Here is a 22,924-nt window from a genome sequence, read left to right as displayed (position 1 = left end):
TGTTAGATTTTGACCTCATATATAGATAGGGTACAACACGAAACTTTTGGAGCACTTCATCTACCCGAAAAAAGTGATTACACAAAAAAAACTCGTAAAAATCCCACATCATTGTATAAATCCAACAACTCCCTCGCTCAGCTCAACATCGAAAAAAACATTCATTTTTCTAAACAGGAATATGAATTATGACAGTGCGAAAATAAAATTCTGCTATATTTTATTTCGTTTCGAATAGTGCTGCCGAATTGAAAAAAAAAATGATTTCAATTGCCTTCCCACGTACATACAAAATATTATATACGTATATACAGTATCATATTATTATATAATGTAATATTTACGGTATAGCAAACTGAGAACAGTATAGATATACGGATACAGTTTGTTGGAAAAATAATGGATTTACCAACTATGTCTATGTGTATGACCTCAGTAAGGATATGCGTAAATAATTTAATGTAGGTTATTAATATACATTTTTATAAAAAAAAGCGTCTCATATAGAAGACTAAATTCAAAATACCATTCTGTATGTAGGTACCTATTATAAGTATATATTTATATATACACACATATATGTATAATATAAATATACAAACAATGTGGGTCATAGATGCACTTGCGTATACGAAATACAAGGGCTTATATAAAATTATACTTTCGGTATTTTGGCGCTATAATTTATTTATTAGACGAGTTTAGAGACGGCCAGAGATGATTGCAGGACACCGCGGCAGCGTACCGGTTAATTTTTCAATAGGAATAATTGTTTACGCAAACGTATAATTATTAACAGACTGCCTCTGATAATTTGTTGATATGAATTTTTACACCTACCGTACGTAAGTCAAACTCTACGGCGGATAACAACTGCCCGGCTACAGATTATAGGTATTATTATTGTTCGTAAATAACTATGCACCGAGAGATTTCAATTTATGGAGGAAGAAAATATTCAAACATCAACATAAGCGGCACGTCGAAGAACTCACTGCTGCAGTACTAATAATAAAACGATCTACCTTGTAACAACATTATAATAATATATTCGTATATAATAGGAACGTCATGTCCTACCGGCGATTTTCGCTTAACGAAGGGAATCGCAATAGGTATATCATTAAATCAAAAAACAAAAATTAATTACAACAACTAACGGTACGACTGACGACGATTTCACAGCGATTCCACGAAGCTTATAACGTTTCGTACGTTACACATGTATGATACACATAAAGAATGACTAATTTTTAAAAAGGAATTAAATAGCACCCTTAAAAAAAAAAAAAAAAAAACTGAAACAAATAGATGAAATGGGTATAGTTATATATTATAAAAATAGTATACAGGGTGATTCAACAAACATGTCCACTCATCCCTGTTTCTTAATTAAATACCTAATGCATTCTAATTAAATCAAATTTTTTTTTTTTAATGTGTCTAAAGACTATATTTTCAAATTTTTGAGAATTTTTTACTAATTAAAAAGTGTTTTGTGACAATATATTGTATACAACTACTGATATTCAAACGAGTACCCTCTCCTCTTGTTTGATATAAGTTATTTAGCGGATGGGTTTTTTGAACATTTTGATATAATTAATTTAAAATTTAAACAAGTAGTTTTTACATATTATAATGGGACAAAAGTTGTTCTTAAAAATTGTTTTACAGTAATTGAAATAGGTTATATAAATATCAGATCCAGTTTAATAAATACTTGGACCATTTTCAATACATATAACACATATTCATAGATTTATGGAATCAATTACTCAAATTGTTAAATCACCATAGTCTTAATATTTTCGAAACCCAATATTGTGGATCTATATTATCTTTAGCATACAAAGTTATACATATAAAAAACTGAGTTTTGAAAATTTTATTTCGATCGTTGACATTTTCATAAAAAATATACACTAATTTATAGTACAAAATGGATGGTTGTCGTATGATAAACAGAAGTTTGTGTCTTCACAAGTCACACTCTGTTAGAAGCAAGTTGAGAAATTGAAAAAAAATGCAGGTCTAGTGTAGGTACTTAAAAAATCAAATAATCAGAATTCAATAACAGCTGAATGCCACCCTGTAAGTAAGAAATATGTTATCGAAAAGAAAAGCACACCGGCATAATAATATATATTTTTAATCTTTATTCCTATCTATCATTGGCCAATTGCGTTTCCGATACGATTCACGCGTATCCGGTGTAAAACGCATCAGCCGAATTAATATCACATTACGATTGATATTTATTTACTATACATATTAGTATATTACCATTAATTTTAAAATTTATCTATTCAAATGCGATTTACTTAATACATATAAAATGTATTCATAATTTATATACAAAGCCACGAAGGTGATGATAAACTAATTATATTTTTGTATACAATATATATATACATATGTATAAGTATACATTATTAATAATTATTATTATTTACATGTTGGTCAGATATAAATGTCCACGAAAACATTACGTGTTTTATTATAATGGAGTATTAAACATTACTACACCACGTGATGATTTATATAAATGAAAACTAGACTGCTGCAAACTGAGTCGGTGGCCCGTTTTTTTCGGGTTATTTGAATATGCAAATTTTTAATAAATGTTAAACGGTTTTAATTTTAACACACCATTTTTTTGTGTATACGTGTATAATAAAGTACGCACACGCCAAACACGCCATTTATATATATAGCACCTTCCTCATCCGTTCTTTTGCTACCACCCGATGTAATCACATAACATATATAATATAATACACCTTCCAACTAGGACAACATTTTTTTTAGTAATTTTAATTGTTGTTAATTTTTTTTTTTGTAGATATAATATTTTTTTACGTGTATTATTATTATATCACTATATAATATATATAAATCAAATAATATCATTCACGTACACTGCGCAGAATGCAGCAATCATCTTATTATAGTAATAATATATATATATTGTATATAGGTATTAAACTCATATACCTACTAAACACAACGAAATTAAATAGGTAATTTTTTTATTGTTAATAACGAGGATCAATTATTCCAAGCAAGAAATTAATTCTGGATTGTATCAAATGGTGGTTTTCTGTAGATCGACAGATCTCTACATTGGACCCTCAATTTAATTTATTTACTATGGATTACGCTTTATCAGCTTTACATAATATAAAATGTAGGTAATAGTACCTACGAATTCAGTAAAAAATTTTATAACCCCAACTAAAACTGTACATAATCTCGAGAAAACTAACCTGTTAATTAAGCGACATGGTTTAAACTATAAAATATAATATTATACATATTTTCGCGTGATAAAATATAGATTGCAATAAGGTGCATAATACAGTATATATATATATTTATATTTATAGGTACCGATAACAATAATGGGCCATAAAAATGGGCTTAAAATAATAATATTTCAATTTTACACAGCAGTAATCGTACAAAGTGTAGTTTCCTTTTTAAGTTCGAAATTAATTTATTAGTAATATATTAAATTTTATAGTTTTTATGAGTCCATTTAAACTTTTCCTAGACGTATACCACGTGATTTTTATGTTTCCTATGCAACAAAAGTGTTTTTAAATAGCCTTGTATATTACAATAATATACTATTATATCGTAGATAATAAATAAACTTCGATAATGATTGAGATTATATTAAAACGTTTTGAAAATTATTTAGAACACAAAAAAACTATCCTATTGGGAACTAAATATCAGATAATTTTTAAGTTATTATGATTTATCATCTATAAATATTATTTAAAACGTAATTCTAAACGCGTAGATATCTGGTATATAATCCGTTTCACTATGTTTTTTCATATTCAATTCATAATTGGATGATCTATTAAAAAATTTAAAAGTTAGATCAATAAAAATAACTGAAAATATTATTTTTATATTATATACAATATACATTAATAGTTAATACATTATATTATATTACTATCATAATAAATTCATATTTTACTCCGCATATTTTATTTTTTTCTAGAAATTTATTCCTTTGATATTTTGAAAAAAAAATTTTACTTTCATATTTTTTACAATATGTTAACCACTTATAACGATTATTATACGCTACGAGATAATAATTTATTTTCAAGAATAACTATTAGAAGCTATAGTTGGATAAAACTGATAGTATAATAGGTAGTTATAAAACAAAATTTATTGAAAGAAGCTATAATTATAATTTATAATACAAAGAATTTTTTTAAATAAATTATATATTTAAAATGAATGTATAGGATTGAATCAAATAATTTATTTTGCACTAGAGATGAAGTTTATGATAGCTCGCAATTTGGTCAAAAGCCAAGATTAAAGACCGATTGTTACTATTTAATGTTTGATTTTTACTATTTGTAAAGTGCTTTTAGTAAAATTTGTAGTGTATTTGGCATTAAATCTAGTAAAAGTTGTAAGCACACAGCGATTTACTATTGTTGTTTTTGTCCTAGAACCATAATATTTTATTAACATGATATAAGTGTCCTTAAAAATAATAGAACACTTGATTTAAATCCAAAAACTATATTATATGTCCGATCCAAATTACAAAATAATTAAATGGTGATAAATTGATATATTATTGTCAGCTATAATGACGTCAAGTATATAATCGGTAAATTTATAAATTAATAAAAAGTATAATATTATGTATTAGGTATTAAAAGAACTTTAAAGTTGCATAATATTCTGAGATTATATTCAGTACTTAATAGATCAAATAGATTTGTTATTTAAAATTAAAATTTCAATATTTATAAATCATTAAATACTTGTAAAAAATTATGTTTGTATGCATCAAAGTGTTCCAAAAAATATTCTGCTCTCGAATAGGATATTAAAAATGTAGTAGTCATAAAAAATAATAAAATAAAATATAACGATTAACAGTAATAAATAAAATGTTGTTTTTAGAAAAATGTTTATTAACGAATTAAAATTATGTAAAGAAAAAAAAAATATTTTTAAAAACGTTAAATTATTTTTGAAATAATTAAAGCATACTTCGTTAAATACATTACACCTACCACGTATAACGCGTATTCTCGTATTATGTATGCAAAGCCAGGAACTTATAATTTATGCTAATAATTAGATCAAGTCTTCTATCAATTAAAACTTCTTACAAATGTGAAAATAGGTAGCTTATCGCTTAACACGAAGGTTATGTATAGGTAAGTGTTAAATTAAAAAGCTGCATCTAAACTATTCTAGCTATCAATCAATGTCTATTGAACACTAGGTACACTTATATATAGTATAATATCGTGTATACCTGTGCCCGGACGATCGCCACTTAATCACTTCTTATATAAAATATCATTTAATTCGTATTCCGGGTGAATAGGTGCACGCACGAGGTCAAACGTTTCATCAAGTATAAACAACGTGGACGTGCAGGGGTAATGTATAAAACGATGTGTACCACGATAAATAATATAATATTATAGTCTTAATATAATAATTATATGATAGAATATAATATGTAAATGTTTTGTTAAGGTAACTGAATATTGAAGAGAAAACCATCCACCATCCAATATGGTGAGGATCAAGTTATCGAATCAAAATAACTGGAAAATCATGTGGTTATTTTATGAATAATGTCTATATAAATTATAAATATATGATATCGAGTATGGAAAAAAGGTGTACACAAGAAAAACGTATATGTAGCAAAAAGTCAAAATAAATAGTTTTCAACTAGTTTGAATCCGCAGTTTTGTCGTCATAAATCTACAATAAATAGTAATTACTTATGTATTCTATAACTTGATATTATTTACTAATCACTATATAGGCGAATTAAAAGTAGAAAGTAATTTTGTTTAACTCTATTTCTGAGCAAATTATAAAATATATTTTTAACGAAATAATTCGGTTGACGATAATTTTATGTTTTATTTGTTTTACTTAACACATTATTTCCTGACCTGAATAAAATCTGACATTATGGAATACGGGCGGTATTGTTAAGGGTGCAGAGTTTTCTATGATTTGGACATTTGGGTTAGGTTAGGTAATAATAAGAAATTAAATAATGAGATGAAACAAGAATATGCTTGACTTCTAGCCTGTTAATGCTGGAAATGAGATTAGGTATTATCTAAAGGTACTGCAGAGTTTTGGACATAAATTGAAATTCTAATTTTGGTGGTATAGTTGACGTAGTGATAATAAGTTTAAAAATTGTCGAAAATAGGGTTATTTGCAACTGCAACGCCCAATCATTACAAGATACGTAAACATAATATTATTATGTTGATAAATTATGGTATATCGATTTCTAATTCTGCTGGGTTGGCTGTACATGCTCGAGATATCTAATACCTAACAATAATAATAATAGTATCATATTCACATCTTTGGGATTCGTGACCAATGTAATGACAATATTATGCGTATACAACGATTATATTGAACAATTTGATTTTTTATACATAAAAAGTATTACGTCAATATATACTTATTAGTTATTAATAAGTACGTTTATCGTCGTCGTGCAGAATATTATAATATAACATAACATAATTGTAGACTAACATTAGTCATTTCGAATTTCGAAACAAAAGATACAATAATTTATAAAGAAATAGTAACAAGTATATTATATTCGATGCAGCGCACCAGTTTTTATCCACATTAATTTTAAAAATCCGAAAAATTTCGAAAATACATGACTTGTATGAATAAACCTATTACTGTGTTACTTCTTAAAGCTTCATACGTATACAATTACATATATACCTACATTATAAATTATTTTAAATCGAATATTTAAATTTTTTTGAATACTTTGAATTATAATAAGCGTATTACAGTCTACACGTAATATTATGAGCAATATATTATATGTAATATGTATTCATCCAACAGTTTTAAACACGAAAAAACACATATACTAAAAGTAGGATTAAATTATTTACTATTATAGCAAAACTGTCAATTTTTATCACAGAACCAAGTAAAATATAAAAATTTTCCTAAATTATTATTCGATCACTACAAATACCAAATTATACATGGCTCATTTATTTGAGAAAGTCCCAAAATTAAATCACAAGAAAAACTTAAACCATTACACGTACAATCCAGCATTACGGATACTTTATTCAATTTCCGAAGTCTTAAATTGTCTAGATGAGCTGGTCTGCGTGTGCAGCATGCATGGGTTATTAAAAAATATTTACTTTTTATATACACAGTTTTCGAAATGCACAGTCGTGTTATATACGTGATGTAATAAAAAAAAAATAATAATAATAATTTATCGTGCTGAAACATTTCACAATAAAATCTCACACTTATATTAACACTCAACAGTAATACAGATTAACAGAGTAATAATAAGTATAGCATGTTACAAATAGTGATAAGGTATCACTCAGTGAGTGGTATACAACAACTATGTGTATTTCAACGGCGATAAATCCAGCGTTCGTCGATGATTAGCAAGCCAAAGCGATGAAATGCCAAAGGTACCTAAGCAAAGAGGAGCACATAAAATCTCGTTGATTTTAAAATCGCGAACGAAACACGTGGCTGCATGTAAGTACAGAAGGAGGGTTTGAAGAGGAGGAGGCGATCTCGCGAAATGTGGCAAACCAGGTTTCGATGGGCGGTAGTAGTAGTAGTAGTAGTTGTTGTTGTTGTAGTGATTTTATAGCTAACGTACATACTACATACAGATAAAGACTAAGCCGAAAGAACGATTTTACGATTATTGGTTTTTTTTTTTTTTTTTTACCATTTCGGAAACGTGTTGCCCCTTAAGGTGTTCCCATCGTCGTTGGCGAAGGGGCGTTGCCGTCAGCGAGCGTTTAATTATGCACAAACCAATAAGGACCGTAGACACATTATATATTATGCATATAACAACTGCAGAATATGGTAATTATAATATTATAAGTATAATATAATATATACATTTGTAGGTTAGGTTACGATGCAGTTAATAAATATAAAATCGTTATGATGGCCACGATGAGGATGTAATATATTTGAGATGAAACCACCACAACATATCATTATATTGAATTCACATATATTTTATATAATATATGTGTGTTTGTGATATCTCATATCTTGTCATATAAGACTATACAGTCCCAACGAAATTGTGAAGTCCGTAAACCACGATAATAATATACATAATATGCAAATGTGCACAGTGGATATAATATATTATGCGTGATAACCTACATACACGTTCATTTAACGGTCTGTATAATATTATTATTGTATATATACATATATTTTAAGAGTAGACGATGGTGGCGAGGTGAAATGATTCCGCGAGAATTGACAGCGGGAGGTCGGGGAACACTTTTTCGGGAAACGTGTCGCGGTCATCTGCGTTGGGGTTTGGGGTTGAGATATAAGTTCTGACTACGATTTTTTTTTTTTTTTTAGTTGGCCAAGTGCACTACCCCATAATCTGAATGGGTCAAATACTCTACTTTCTACATTTTGGAAGTGGCCCCGTTAGGGGTAATAGGGGTTTGTGAGACTATATTATATTACATTATATTCTTCGATTTGTTTTTTGCGGGTTCACACATTTTAATAATCTATAACCAAAGTCATCACATTTAAACTTCACTTCGTAGAGAGTGGATCCTATTTGAAAAGTAAGGTTTGCATAATGTCTTGTACAAACATTTTGTCGTTTATATTAAGTTTTGCTGCATATTCACGAGACAACAAACACCAACCCATGTAGTTTTATTAAAACATTAAAGAAGTTGGACAAGCGGCCCAATTGAGTTTGCTTAATTCAATAATCGTTACTACCCGTCGCCATGCACTCTGATGGCGCCTATAATACGCTATTTTATATTTAAATTTTTTAGAGAGGGTATTTTTGGCTGTTGCAGGCAGGGTTTAGTAGTGTATAGTAAGACGATTTGGTTCTATTATTTAAACACGCTTTGAATTCGGATGTCACAGTACATTTGTTTTATTTAAAGACACACAATAGGATTTAAAAATTAAAGATATTAAAACCAGAATACGACATCGAATTTCTTCGTCGTACTTCCCTAAAGTCAGCCCAAGATTTAAGTGGTGTTGGACATTTTAAAACTGAAATAATAAATAATCACACTGAACAAAAAAAAAAACTGCTCTGTCAAAATTCGGTTAGGTTCCTTTTATTAAAATGTTTCGAATATATTTGGTAGTTTTCTTTACGCTTAGAAACACACACAATTAAGAAAATTTAAGACTTACATTCTATACATTAAGAAACACTGTAAAACTTAAATCATGATGGCCAACATTATGCTTAATGTTGGATGATCATAAAAAATATACATTAGTATAATAGAACTACTTTATTTTAACCTAATTATACAAAATACCTCTTTATTTCTAATACTATATATTATGTATTTTTCGTTATTCTTAAGAACTATGAAAACTTTAAATAGATTTCAAGAAAAAACAGTAGTAATATATATTTACATACCTACATGTACCCCTTATACCAAGGGTGGCGAACGTTTTTTGGGTCTAGTGCCAAACTTTTGCACTCAAGGGTTTGATAATTTTTCACGTGCCTAACGTTTGCAAGCACTAAATAGAAAATATTAAATATAGTGATAATATAGGAACATAAAACATGTAGAAATATTATAACTTTTAAAATATTTATAGTTTATTTCTTTGATTTTTTTACGACAAAATTTATAAAAATAGCATAGTTTTTCTAAATTTTCGTGTGCCATTGAAATTTGACAAACGTGCCACTTTTGGCCACGAATTGATTTTTATCTTGGATACCAGTAATTTCATTGCATTCAACTGAAATTTAGTTTATGTGCACATATTGTCATCGTATTATTATTATTATTATTATTATTATTATTATTATTATTAATTTCGAATATTTTAAGTAGAAATATTACAAGTTCGGTAGTTGCTGTATAGGTACATAATAAATATTTACATATGAACGATGATTTTGATATTTTAATTTAGTCCAGTATAGGTAAACTATTTAAATATATTTAGGATATACATATAATATGTACCTACTTCCGTTTATCATAAAATCATACTAATACAATTATGTATTGTAATAATATATATATAGGCGCTATGGAATTTCCCGTATTAATCAATTGTCTTCCGTTATGTTTTCCCTTCCTTTCTAATGCACAAATGTCACCACTTCACTAGTGCCGAGACAATACTCATCTGAATTAAACTTTGAAATGGATGGAGATAAGTGAACACAAAAATTATGCGAGCAGGGAATTTTAATCTCTCGGAAATCAAACTTCAAAGTCTTGCGAATTGCACGCTCGACATGTCATAAAATATAATATAATATTATACGTATCATCATTATTATACATAGTAATTTAACAATATCAATTAAACAGGACCGGTTTTAAGTTGTACGTTACGACAGATGGTTTGCGATAAAATTCGTACGTAGGCAGATTGGATCTATATAAAGATGAATATAATATTTTATCGTATACATCTTATTATTATCTTAAATCAGTATCTCAAATATTTTGATGTTAATAATTTAATATTGTAATAGTGCCGGGCAGAATTAGGATGAAGACTGCATAGTGCTCATGATGCATGTATAATGCGTATAATATAATATAATATGGATAACTATTCAACTAATAATTTATAATGTATAAACATAACGTTACTATATAACACGTATAGTATATATATATATATAATATAAACGCAAAACTGTACATTGCGACGTGATGATGGCAATGCCATATATATTATCGTGTATTAGGTTTTGAAACTTTCGAGATGTTATTTGATGAGAATAATAATATTAATATTATAGTTATTATTATTATTATAGTAATAATAATGAAACAACGTGTAATTATATTTAAAATTAGAAAAAAAAAACCAATAAAATTAATAAACGAAAAAAAGAAACCTCTGTAAGAATTAATTACTCGTATTTATAAGGTCTTGTGATTCGCTGTCGGGTGCGATTTTTATACCGAACGATTAATGTTCATTTATATATATGTATATAGGCACCAGCTACATATCGTGACGTCATCGTTGTTGTTTATTAAAAAATAAAATACGCTGGGTGTAAAGGTATAATACTCAAATTTTAGCAGTTGGGGGGGGGGGGAAGACCACCATATTAAATTTGTATACCTACGCTTTTATATACATACACAAAGAAAAGTAGGTACCTAATGCAAAGAACAGAAAACTAATAACACGGAACAGTTTTTCGGAAATACGCGAGAATAGTTACAAATAAAAACGAAATATATAATAAATAGCCATCCATTTAAACTTTAAAGTGCGGCTCAACCATTAAGCTCACCTATACACCAGCTGTAATAAATAATGTGTAAGTAAGTATGTATGTATGACGCGTAGCATTAGTTACACAGTTATTATGTTTTAGTCATTAATTATTTGTGTACAAAGTAATATAATATGAGTAAAATACAAGAATGATTGTTTAACTATAAAACGATCAAAATTTTTGAAAGTTTAATTATGTATATTTGCAATTTTATTATTGAAAGGCTAGTTTAAATACAGTGAATTTAATACACATATATCTAATCGTAAAATTATCGAAATCGTTGAATCATTTTCAGCCCTTATAATACCTCTATAACCTTTAATTATTTTGGGATGAGTTGAGAGCCTTTTTTCATAGATTGAAACTAGCCACCACCGTAACACATTAATATTTTAAAACACTAAAATAGGATATTTTATAAAAATCATTAATGTTGAAAATAAAACATCTATATATTCATAACAACACCGCCATAACTTAATTGCCACTTCGTGTTTATAAATACATCTAACCATCCATATATTCTATCACTGTCACCAAAACGTTTAACAATAACTATTTTCTTGAGCTATTTAAATTAGGTAACAATTTGTGATTAAAAAAATCTTGAATAATATATTCAAACAATGATGTACAATTGGATAATGTATAATTGGATTCTTTTTCTCTCAGACATATTTTCTTCTATGTATGGATTTTGTTTCCTTAGGAATTTTGTCAATTAAATATTTTGGACTATCACCATGCATAGATGCACAGGTAATATTTTTAAAGCAGAGTGGTATAATAGTGGTTGTAAGGACGCACACTGATCGATTTTTCCGCACCACTTTCCCAAGATGGAAATACAAAATGCATGTTCAGAATATATTTCCATAAAAATATTCTGCTTTGCTTACTATTGTGTAGGTCTGCAATTGTGAACATTTGAATTATTTTCCAAAAATAAGTATGTATACACAGTGTTATAAGTTACAATTTGTAATATTACTTTTCATAAAAAAAAATCAACTTGAAATGCAAGTAACTTACGATTACAGATCATCAACCTGTTATTATACTTGAGCATTTAGTTATAAATTTGCATTTACGTATAATGTGTAAAGTAATGAATACGTGTAAATATATACGGCATACAGGCACGTGTATACTTTCTTTAGCAGTGTGTCTCGACGATTCGTAACGATTAAATTTAAACAATTCGACAAGAGACGACATTGCAGGGGGGGGGATAGTTAGGCCATTAGTCTACACATCGTATCACATTTAATATTATACTATGATCTTATCTCGCAGTAATCCGGAGGGTATAAAATGTATATTTTACACGGATATTCATTGACCGGGAGCCTCGGGTGTATTATACACTGATGCCGCTACAGCGTTCCAATAAAATAATGTATAGGTATATTCATAAACGATCTATTATTATTATCATATTAATATAATATGTTCGTATAACTCTATATATCGATGACGCGCAATCGATCGTATCTTCGAGGGCGTATATATTTTGTATTTTCTCCTCGTCCGTTAATGAACATTGAGACGAACTTCGACAAATGAGTCTTGGCTACCTACTATGTTGTAATATTATTTTCACCTCCAATTGAAATTTATAAATTGTTTTCCGAATTTCGCATCCTGATCGGTGCAAAAGATAAACAGATTCCACGGTATAGTTATACATAATATATATACACATAAGCACGTACATATTATAACGGCTTTTGGGGTACGATATATATAAATCTTAATTATTATTTTTCACAAAAATTAAGATGTATAATTAACGTTAATGAAATAGATAATTGATTTTTAAAACTATCATACTATATTTAAATTTTATCTTTATATATTACATTATATATATATATATATATTACCACATACGACACATGCCTATTAAATCGCTCAACTTACCTTATTATAAATAAATATAATAATATGTAATTACAACAATTATTTGATATTAAAAATTTTTATTTAATAAAGACAATCGCCCAAGACGAATTACAATTTGTTGAAGGCTGTTATAATATTATGTTAATCATTTCTGTAAAAATTAAACTTTATTTTAAAAGAAATTATAAATAATAATGTTAACATAATATATCAATTTATGAACTCACAGACCTCAAATCATAATATTATACATGTTATTTTAATCGTAGACTAATATGCCACGCTATGTTTGCACTAAGATTTATAGTTTCAACAATATTATATAAAACAAAATACACAATTAAGCCGATGTGCACGGTTTTTTATAAAACCTAAGCTTTCACTTTTTGACTATTTTCATGACTTCGTCATTAGCACATTTTCTAAAACAGAACACATCATTAATAACAAATACCATACCTATAAGGTATTTGTATACATTAAACCATATTTTTCTGCTTGAGATACGAATTACGAGATACCAAGTTATAATTAGCGGTTATGATAAAGAATTGAAAAAAAAATAAATTAATTTACGAAATAGGAAATAACATATTATGCATACATATAACACGCATTATTAATTTTATAATATAATATACTTATGGGTAGGTCTGCTAAATTAACATACAGGGTACAGTATTAATCAACCGAGCTCTATTGCCATCTGCAGTTGACCTTTTTAGTTTTTACTGTAAGTAAGACAATAATATGCGAGTAAGTTTATTATGGTATGATTATATTGCAGGAATTTAAATAATATTATAAAAATAGTTGAGAAAAGTAACAAAATAAGCCTTATAATCGAAGCCAAAAATCTCGTATTATAATTCATTATAGCATCATCATTTTTATTTTATAATTTAAAATTATCCGCAATTTATAATTTTTTTAAAGTTATGACCTAAGATTTTTAAAATAAAAGAAAATCAATTATAAAACATTATATATAAAAAAAAGAGATACGATTATTTTCACACTGTACCATAACAAACAAACAAAAAAATAAATTCAAAGCAAACTATAAAATAATTAAAAATATCTCATAAAAAAAAAAAACATTTTCAACCATCATTATCGAAATGCATTCAGTACGTTATGTGGCTTTCTGAATATTGATAATTATTGATAAACTCAATTAGGTATTATAATAATTCATATTATTATAATATAATATTATATTAATACAACGCACCTATACCTATAGGTACGTAAAATTAAAATATATTACATCGAAGAACAAAACTAACACGCGTGTTATACCAGGTATATCAATGATTTTAGATCGTACATCACAATATTATGTATAATACGTCTTTGGACAATCTAATTTAATATATAATAATTATACATTAGGTATAGATACGGAATTTCACTACAATATATAATATTAACGGTCTGCATACAGCGAGTGGTTGAATCGCGGATAAAGGAAATTATTACCTGGGGCAGGAAAAAAATATTAAGAAAATAATACGAATTCAGCATTTCTATACGAGAAGTTATTATGCGACCATTAAACTCCTAATAAGCGAGTTTCCGCGATTGTTCGCTTTCGATTATAAATAGATATATTATATTATAATACGCTGAGCAATAACGCCGGACCACGCGGCCAGATGTGTACACGTAGATTATAATAATATATATTCGGCTATTGTTTTAACCGCAGATCACATCGCAAATTATTATAATTATTTTAACATACGCTCGTTTAGGAAATATGGAAGAAAATGTTTTCTCCGGAAATTATACGGGCACGTCGGTCGATTGTACAAAGAGCCAATAAATCAACGCCAATTTTTCGCGATGTCAAAGATAATCGCGTCGTACACCTATATAATACATTATATGTAATGTTCGCCAGTCTTTTCATTTCTCAAATTTCGTACTGCAAAACTGCACGGATAATGATATAAGCATTTACCATATTATACAACACTGATAAAAACGATATTATTCGTGATTTGAATACTATGAAGTGCATTATATATTTAAAATCTATCAAAATGTAATAATAATCATTTTTTTTATCCTGTAACCAAATGTCATGCGGCTGCAAGCTGTTATAAAAGTGTACATAATTTTAGTGTCCAGCACACGAAACACGACACAAACAGAGTATAACTCTAGGGGTAATAAAAACTAACTAAAAATATTATTTTAAAAGTTTGAAATTAAAATTATTGTTGTGCATTTACAACTATAAATATATTTTATCTTAAATAATTTATAATTCATAATTCACATATATTAATTTTTTTTTTGATTTTCGTAATTATTTCATCTTTACTAACTATATAATAAATAAACATTGCGGCTTGTTGTACCTATTGTATAAACTTACCTAATACAGAGTAATAATTTCTTTCATTAATGTCTTAGAATCTAATCTAAATATGCATAGGAATGTTATAAAAAATTATATTTAGCACAATTGAATTTCGGGATTTCAGTCGACGAATGGTTTTTTTAAGAGGTAATTTTTATTCAATACATCTTTTCTCTAACATGTGGAGAAACTATCGAAAACTGTCAAAACGTTTTCACAAACACGCATGGGTTTCACCAATATCTCAGAATAGTTTTTCTAATGCGATTGTATGGATTTCAATTAAAATAACTTAATTTAACACGCACAACTTTCATGAACCGAAACAAGCGACTAATACTCGGATACGTTCAACTCTATTGGGTTTTGTTGTATTAGATTATGTTCTATGTTTTGGAGTAATATTATTTGAGGCAACGCTTGTAAAATTGTAAGCGACGACGCAGACGACATTTCTGCTTGCGTGTCGGAATAACAAGACGTATAATAATTAATAACTTGAAAACGGACGGACAAAACGAATACTTATACGGATAAACATTAATGTATACATATATTACATATATAATATTATATGTTACACACAGAGGTGTATGGGGATCGCGTGCTTGTTCATTCGTGTATGTGTATAATATACACTATTATAATAATATAATAATATAACACTAATAATAATTTATGGCTTAATCGTGTCTGCGTATCGATCATCGGTCGGAGTGTTTTATTACACGATTTTTTTTTTTATCGTTTTCGAATCTGTATTTGGTAGACCCCCGCCTCCCCTCTAAGGATTTATGTTAATAAATCATGTTAAGTGAAATACTTCGAATACTACATCTGGCGGCCCGAGTCGGATCACGTGGTTCGGCCGCGGTGTGGTTTTTATCGCGATTAAAATTAATACAATATAAATTATTTTTTTCCGTAAGCAACCCACGCGCGCGGCCTTACTATAAAAGTCGTTGAAATTTTGCATAGATACGGTCTTTTCTCTATTCTCAACAATGTCTCGATCACTACAACACATTAATATTGATTAAATGGTTTAATGCATTATACATACTGCCGGTCGCGATCCACTCACGTACAATATTATACTCATGTGCAGCGTTTCGCATACATCGCCGAAATCATTGCCAATATTGGTATACAATATAAAATTTTGTGAAATGCAATACCTGTATACTATGTCTCCAACAGTAACATAATTTTGTCCAGTTATGTTTCTATATAATTTAAAATACATTAAGTTCGCGTTTTTCGTGTGAACATTTCAGTTTCCGTTCTTGATTAAAAATTAAGTCATAAAAATACGTCTAATATAAAGCTTATCTTGCAGGTCTGATTCAGGTTATCAAAATTTAATTTGCTTAGGGTTTTAACTTCAAATATGGTTTTTGAAACTACATTAAATAGAAATTAGATTCTCTAGTTTTAGCGATATTAAAAGTAACATAATTGATTTTTGAGTATTATTAAGATTTAAAAAAAAAATTCAAAGAAATCAAAAAATGAGATACAAATATAGTATAGAACTGTACCAAATTTTAAGAAGAAAAATTAGCAGCATGCCTTTTATTATACACTCGAAGAACTAATAATGATAAAAATAACAAAATAAAATTTAATCAAAAATTTGTAAAAATCGAAAATAAGGGTAACACAGGTTATATATCGATACCAGTTTAGATTTCAGTATTCTGAGTTAATTGAATAAGAGTTCTATTCAGAATCCTATAAGTTGCTAGAGTTGTCGAAAGTTCCGGTTTCACTATCGGAATTCTTAATCACAGTACCTGAAAGTTATCTGGTTATATTATATATAATTTAGTAAATAAGTGATTATAAGATTTCTGATTTAAGAAAACAGCCCCAATGCTATGGAACGTATCACATACATGATGACATAATGAATGTATTAAATATATTATGTAACAATATCGTGACGGTTGGCTCGTTTCGGATGTCTCTGTAAAGGTTCGATAGACACGGTGGAAAATTTATTATGAACTAGAAGAGTCAAACGCCCCTCCCTATAGTCACATACAAAGCACGAAAATACGTATACGTATACACACACAACTGTCGACGGTATTATCGACTGTACGATACAATACGACCTGTATGTACTACATTGCAGTGCATACGTCGAACGGTATGTTTTTAAAAGCTCGCACCAGTCGCATTTTTGTAAACAGAACCATAAAGTTTGTGGTTACTTGGAGAAAAAACTGACGGGAATTAAAGTGTGGTAGGGGTTCAGTCACTGCTCTTGTAAGTGCAATAAAAGGAAAAGTTATCAGAGTGATTATATGTATATATATATACATTATATATGTCACGTGTGTACTGCAGCTGAGTATATAGAAAATATGGAAAGTTTTTAGGCGACTGCACTTGATGGCAGTGAGCAACGGCGTAAACTATATGTAATATAGTGTTCCGGACACATTCGAGAAAATCCAAAAACATTATTTGCTTCCACCACACGATGGATATTACATATACATTGTTCATTTAACGGGTTTCCTGCCCATAATGCACCCTTATTTTATAATTTACACGTGCACATATATATATCGTAAATGTCACCTATAATTATGTGGTTAGAACTCAAAACCGTTATCAGAGAAAACAGAAAAGTGTTTAATACTCAAAAGGACCCGATCACATTAATATGCAATATATATATATATATATATATAAATAAATAAATATATCAGGACAACCGGGCAAATTGCAATAATATTGTAACATATTATACTAAATTATAGGTACTTATTATATAAATCAATCAATATTTATATATTATATAGAACGAAAATGATTTTTCAATATCACTGAAATATGTATATATAATTTATAAATTATTATTTTAGGACAATAATATAACTTATTTAATGCGTACGAGTTGTATAACAAGATTTAACTGCTAAAGTTGTAGTTGCGTTAAATGCACATGCAACGTATTTAAATGTGCTCGGGTGGTATAACTGACAAGCCAAAAAATAAAATAAAATATTGAAATGCGTCGTCACACGAATTTCAGTGTAAGATTATTCAAAAACTTCCAAAAAAATATGATTATGGTCGGGATGTGGTATCATGCAGTAATTGACATGAGGTCTATATTGATTTTAGATTAGCCAATATATTTTTATACCAAAAACCTAATAAATGTAGTATGAAAACTAATTATGATACATCAACAATGAATCAAAAACAAATATATAAATTTATTATGTATCATATTTTAAATATAATTTTTTAGCATTATTCCGGAAAAAGTGATGTAGAACCTTACATTAAGAGAAAATATTTTTTTAATAGATACAAATACTACGCTGTTAAAAATTATTTTTTTAATGAATATCGTTTTTTTATGATTTTTCTTCTTGAAATAATGCGTAATTAACGCTCATGATAACTTAAAACAACAATAAATAGGTTATGTTAGATATATGAAACGTAATTTAAATAAACGTATTTTTTGAAGAACCAATATAGAATTTTTTTATTAGTATAATGAATAATCAATTTTTTTTGTTTTATTACGTAGGTACATAAACTTTGGAGATCTATAAAAAAACCAGTTGAATCTTGAATATAGTTATAAAATACGGTACACACCTATAACATACTAATATTATATATTTTCGACAATATTTAAATTTCAAGTGTTCTACTTCTACTGAGTGCTGGTTCCAAATTACATTATTTTGGATTCCAAGAAAAAAAATAAGGAAATTGTTCATAAAATTTAAATTTCGTAGAAAAACTCGAATTTTGTGACCTTATAACCATCCAATATTAGTATTCACAATATGGACTTTGATATTATGGGAATTACAACGCGATCCACGTGTGAAATTTATGTTCAAATTGGAAAAAAAATACACTAAAATGTTTAATACAGAATTGGAAATCACTTAAACAAAAAATCGTAATCAAATAAACAAGAAAAATAATGTTTTACAACATAAAACCTTTATCGGCATTTTGAAACGTACGGGTTTTTTTTAATGATTATTAAAACGTTGATTAAAAATCAAAAATATATTAGTTTCCAAGGGAAACGATGTTATATGCGTTCTTTAACCTAGTTTATTGACGTGAAATATCAAATAAAAATAAATATCAAGCTTATAAATTGTATAATTCATGTTATTTAAACAATCTAAATTTTTTCTTAGTATGGGACAAAAAACATTACGAATTTAAATGGTTATTCTCAAGTTTACGACTATAAGTAGGTAGGACTTTAATAAATGATTGGGTCGATCAATTGGTTTACTTTAATAACAAAAATTATTTTTAGATTAATCTGTAAACAGTTTAATCGTATCTCATTAAACTCAATAAATATAATATAACAATTATTTTTTAAAATATTTCAGTTGCGGTGTTAAATCATTAATGTTACTAATACTCCACTCACATCAGTAAATCACTTACATCGAGTTATAAAAACAAGTCCAGTAACGATCGTCGAGTTAAAACAAATAAGAGGAAATTAAATAATTTTTAATCTAAACAATTTGACCTTGTCAAGGCAATATTAGAAAGTACTATCCCTATCACCAAATAATATATTATTGAACAAAAAATATTAACTTAACAATTATTATATGAGTATCTTTAATTAATAATTAATATCATAGTTTTGACCATGCAGTTAGTTATTATACTTTATACAGAGATATACATTATACATACATAGACACATAGTTTAAATGGTTTAATGATTTTTGTATATTACATTTATGATATCGTATTTTGTTTTTAGGGGTAAAGTTGGTATACCAAACTGAAATATCTACAGTCTACATTATTTTGACAATATTGAATTTCTTTACTTAATTTCCATATTAATTATTAATTTGATCAGTTCTTACAACATTAATTATTGTTAATTAACTAGATTTCCAACTTACCGAGTGCCCAAGTATAGACATTAACATAATAAAACAATTTACATTTAATTTTAATTTTAACTTTTATGTTTGAATGTCTATGAAGTGTGTACCGGGACTTATTTTCGATTCAAAAATCTGTGAATATTTTTCAAATCATTATAAACTACTGAAAATTTGTTTTGAGAATTCGCAAATAAGTCGTTAAAATTTTAAAAGCAAAATACCATTACTGACGAAAAACTATTGAAATTCGACAAAAAGTCAACAAATTTCTAAAAATAAGCCATTTTATTTTTAAATTATTTGCAATTGATTTTCAAAATATTGACAGAGTTTTAAAATTAATGCAAATGATAATGATGATGATATGATCAATTGGTGGCTAACTTCACAGACATCAAGTTTGCATCAAATATTTAATGTTGTTGAAAATTATAATTTATTTTTAATTTTTTTTAAATTAAACATACCCAATTTATGACAAAACTAATGCTGATGTTTTGCCAATTATAAAAATATAAAAGTTTGACTTAAAAAAAAAAAATAGTATTTTGAAAATTCTCAAATTGTTGTGTGTATAGCAATCGTAGTGATTAATTGTTCCCGCTTACCTAAAACAAAACAAAAAACACATACAATTAGTTACAATTTTACAATCGAAACGATAATTATATTTTAATTTTAAACAAAATTATTTGATTACAGTTAATTATGACTATTATGAGTTATAGAAAACTTGTATTGTTCAAAAACGTTCATAACTATTTAAATAAATAAATAAATAAATAATATGCGCATATTCCACAGTTTTTATCATATAATATAAAATACTAGTATACGTAGAACTAAAATTTAATAATTTCATATATTATTATTTATGTTTTAGAGTTTAAAAAATACCAGACAGGTATATACGTTTTTCTTTTTATATACATTTTTATCTTTACAGAAACGATGCGATGGTAATATTATATGCGTCATACAGATCTTACGTCAAATATGTAACTTACCTAAAGCGTTTTTATATAGCGTAATTATAATAGTAGGTATTATGACTTTCAAAATATATTTTGTATGCTGTTGATGGCGTACTAAGTCAGGAGGAAGAAGATAATATTTAATGAGAATTGTAAATTATTCTCCACGTAAAAATCAGAAGCTACAGTTTACGAGAACTATATAACAGTATGGACTTGTTTAAAATATTTGTTTTTTCTTACATATCATATATTTATTATGTGTATTAGGGTATAAGAAAAAATTCAAAGAGACGATAACGATCACGGCACAATTTGTAAAAAATTTAAGTAGGTATATACATACCAATGTTCGATATGTATAGACGATGATTGCTGACCCAATATGGCAAGACAAGATTTGAGGGAGATTTTCGTAAAAAAAGTTATAAGAATACATTTCTTCATAAATATAATGTTTAATATTTGGTAATCGACTAAGTATTTACTATTTATATAAGTGTACTACCCACGCGTTATTATGTATGTATTGTAGACGATATAGAAGCGATCGCCAAACCAGCTTACTTATTTAATTTGGACTTCTAAATACCAATATGTAGGTTTTATATGTCAGCCATAAATATTTAAAAAAACACGGGATTTGAAAAATGTTAATTGCAATCAAAATACTAGTGAAAACAAATGTTCAAAACTCGTTTCGTCACTGGCTCGTTATATCATTTTTATCTCATTATCATTTACTAAATGGTCGTTTGCATGGATGGGCGCAAGAAGCAGAGACGGAACCACAATTTTTGCACTTAAAGTACTTAACGGCTAACAGAACACCATCGTCGTCGACCTGAACATTATGCGAGTGGATTAAAAATGTACGACGTGATTTGTGTCATTGGGTGCCTTTCACTCGAAATTCTCTTTGCCGTACGCAAAAACACACAGACATTTATACACATGAAAACTACTTTAAAGCGATACATCTATAGCCGGCTGGCCGGCTCTTCCTCCTCTAAAAAATAAAAAACCATTTTGCCAACGGGTTCGACGGGTCGCGTACTCGAGTATAATATTTCATCGGCGAAAACATCACAGCACAAACGGATCAAATAGCAGGCGACGTTTTTTTTTTTTTTTTTTTCATGTAAGGTTTCTCCAGAGCTAGGTTTCATATTATTAAATTTATTTCCCCAACGATCTAATCGTCGTGAAAATAAGCTTGTTATGTTGTTATATGTATACACGCTACGCGTTTATACCGTTAATACCGTCCAAAAATAGCACGAGGAACGGGTAGACAAATGAGTTCATATATAATAAATAAAACTGATTTGAGACGGTTGCGGAGGTGAAGGTGATCGTCGTTTTTATGATTTTTTGAACTACTAATGATTGA

General features: G+C 27.9%; 1 protein-coding gene across 4 annotated transcripts in view; it reads right to left on the bottom strand.

Moving 5' to 3' along the window:
* The window catches only part of Tpst (tyrosylprotein sulfotransferase), a 102,313-nt gene that overhangs the window by 35,869 nt on the left and 43,520 nt on the right, over positions 1-22,924 (bottom strand). Inside the window, exon 1 of one of the 4 annotated variants that reach the window (XM_089226563.1) lies at positions 20,573-20,608. The exons of the other annotated variants lie outside the window; for them this stretch is intronic. Within the exon in view, the coding sequence (XP_089082689.1) occupies positions 20,573-20,599 (27 nt within the window). The 5' untranslated portion in view covers positions 20,600-20,608. Of the gene's footprint in view, positions 1-20,572; positions 20,609-22,924 lie in introns of those variants that run through there. 4 annotated transcript variants of the gene reach the window in all.

Source organism: Diuraphis noxia, unplaced genomic scaffold, assembly GCF_037042655.1.
Source record: "Diuraphis noxia isolate RWA-SAM2 unplaced genomic scaffold, SU_Dnox_SAM2 contig0004, whole genome shotgun sequence".
In the NCBI taxonomy this organism is placed as follows: domain Eukaryota; kingdom Metazoa; phylum Arthropoda; class Insecta; order Hemiptera; family Aphididae; genus Diuraphis; species Diuraphis noxia.
Note: the sequence above shows the minus strand (reverse complement) of the source record. Positions and strands in the feature narration are given on the sequence as shown.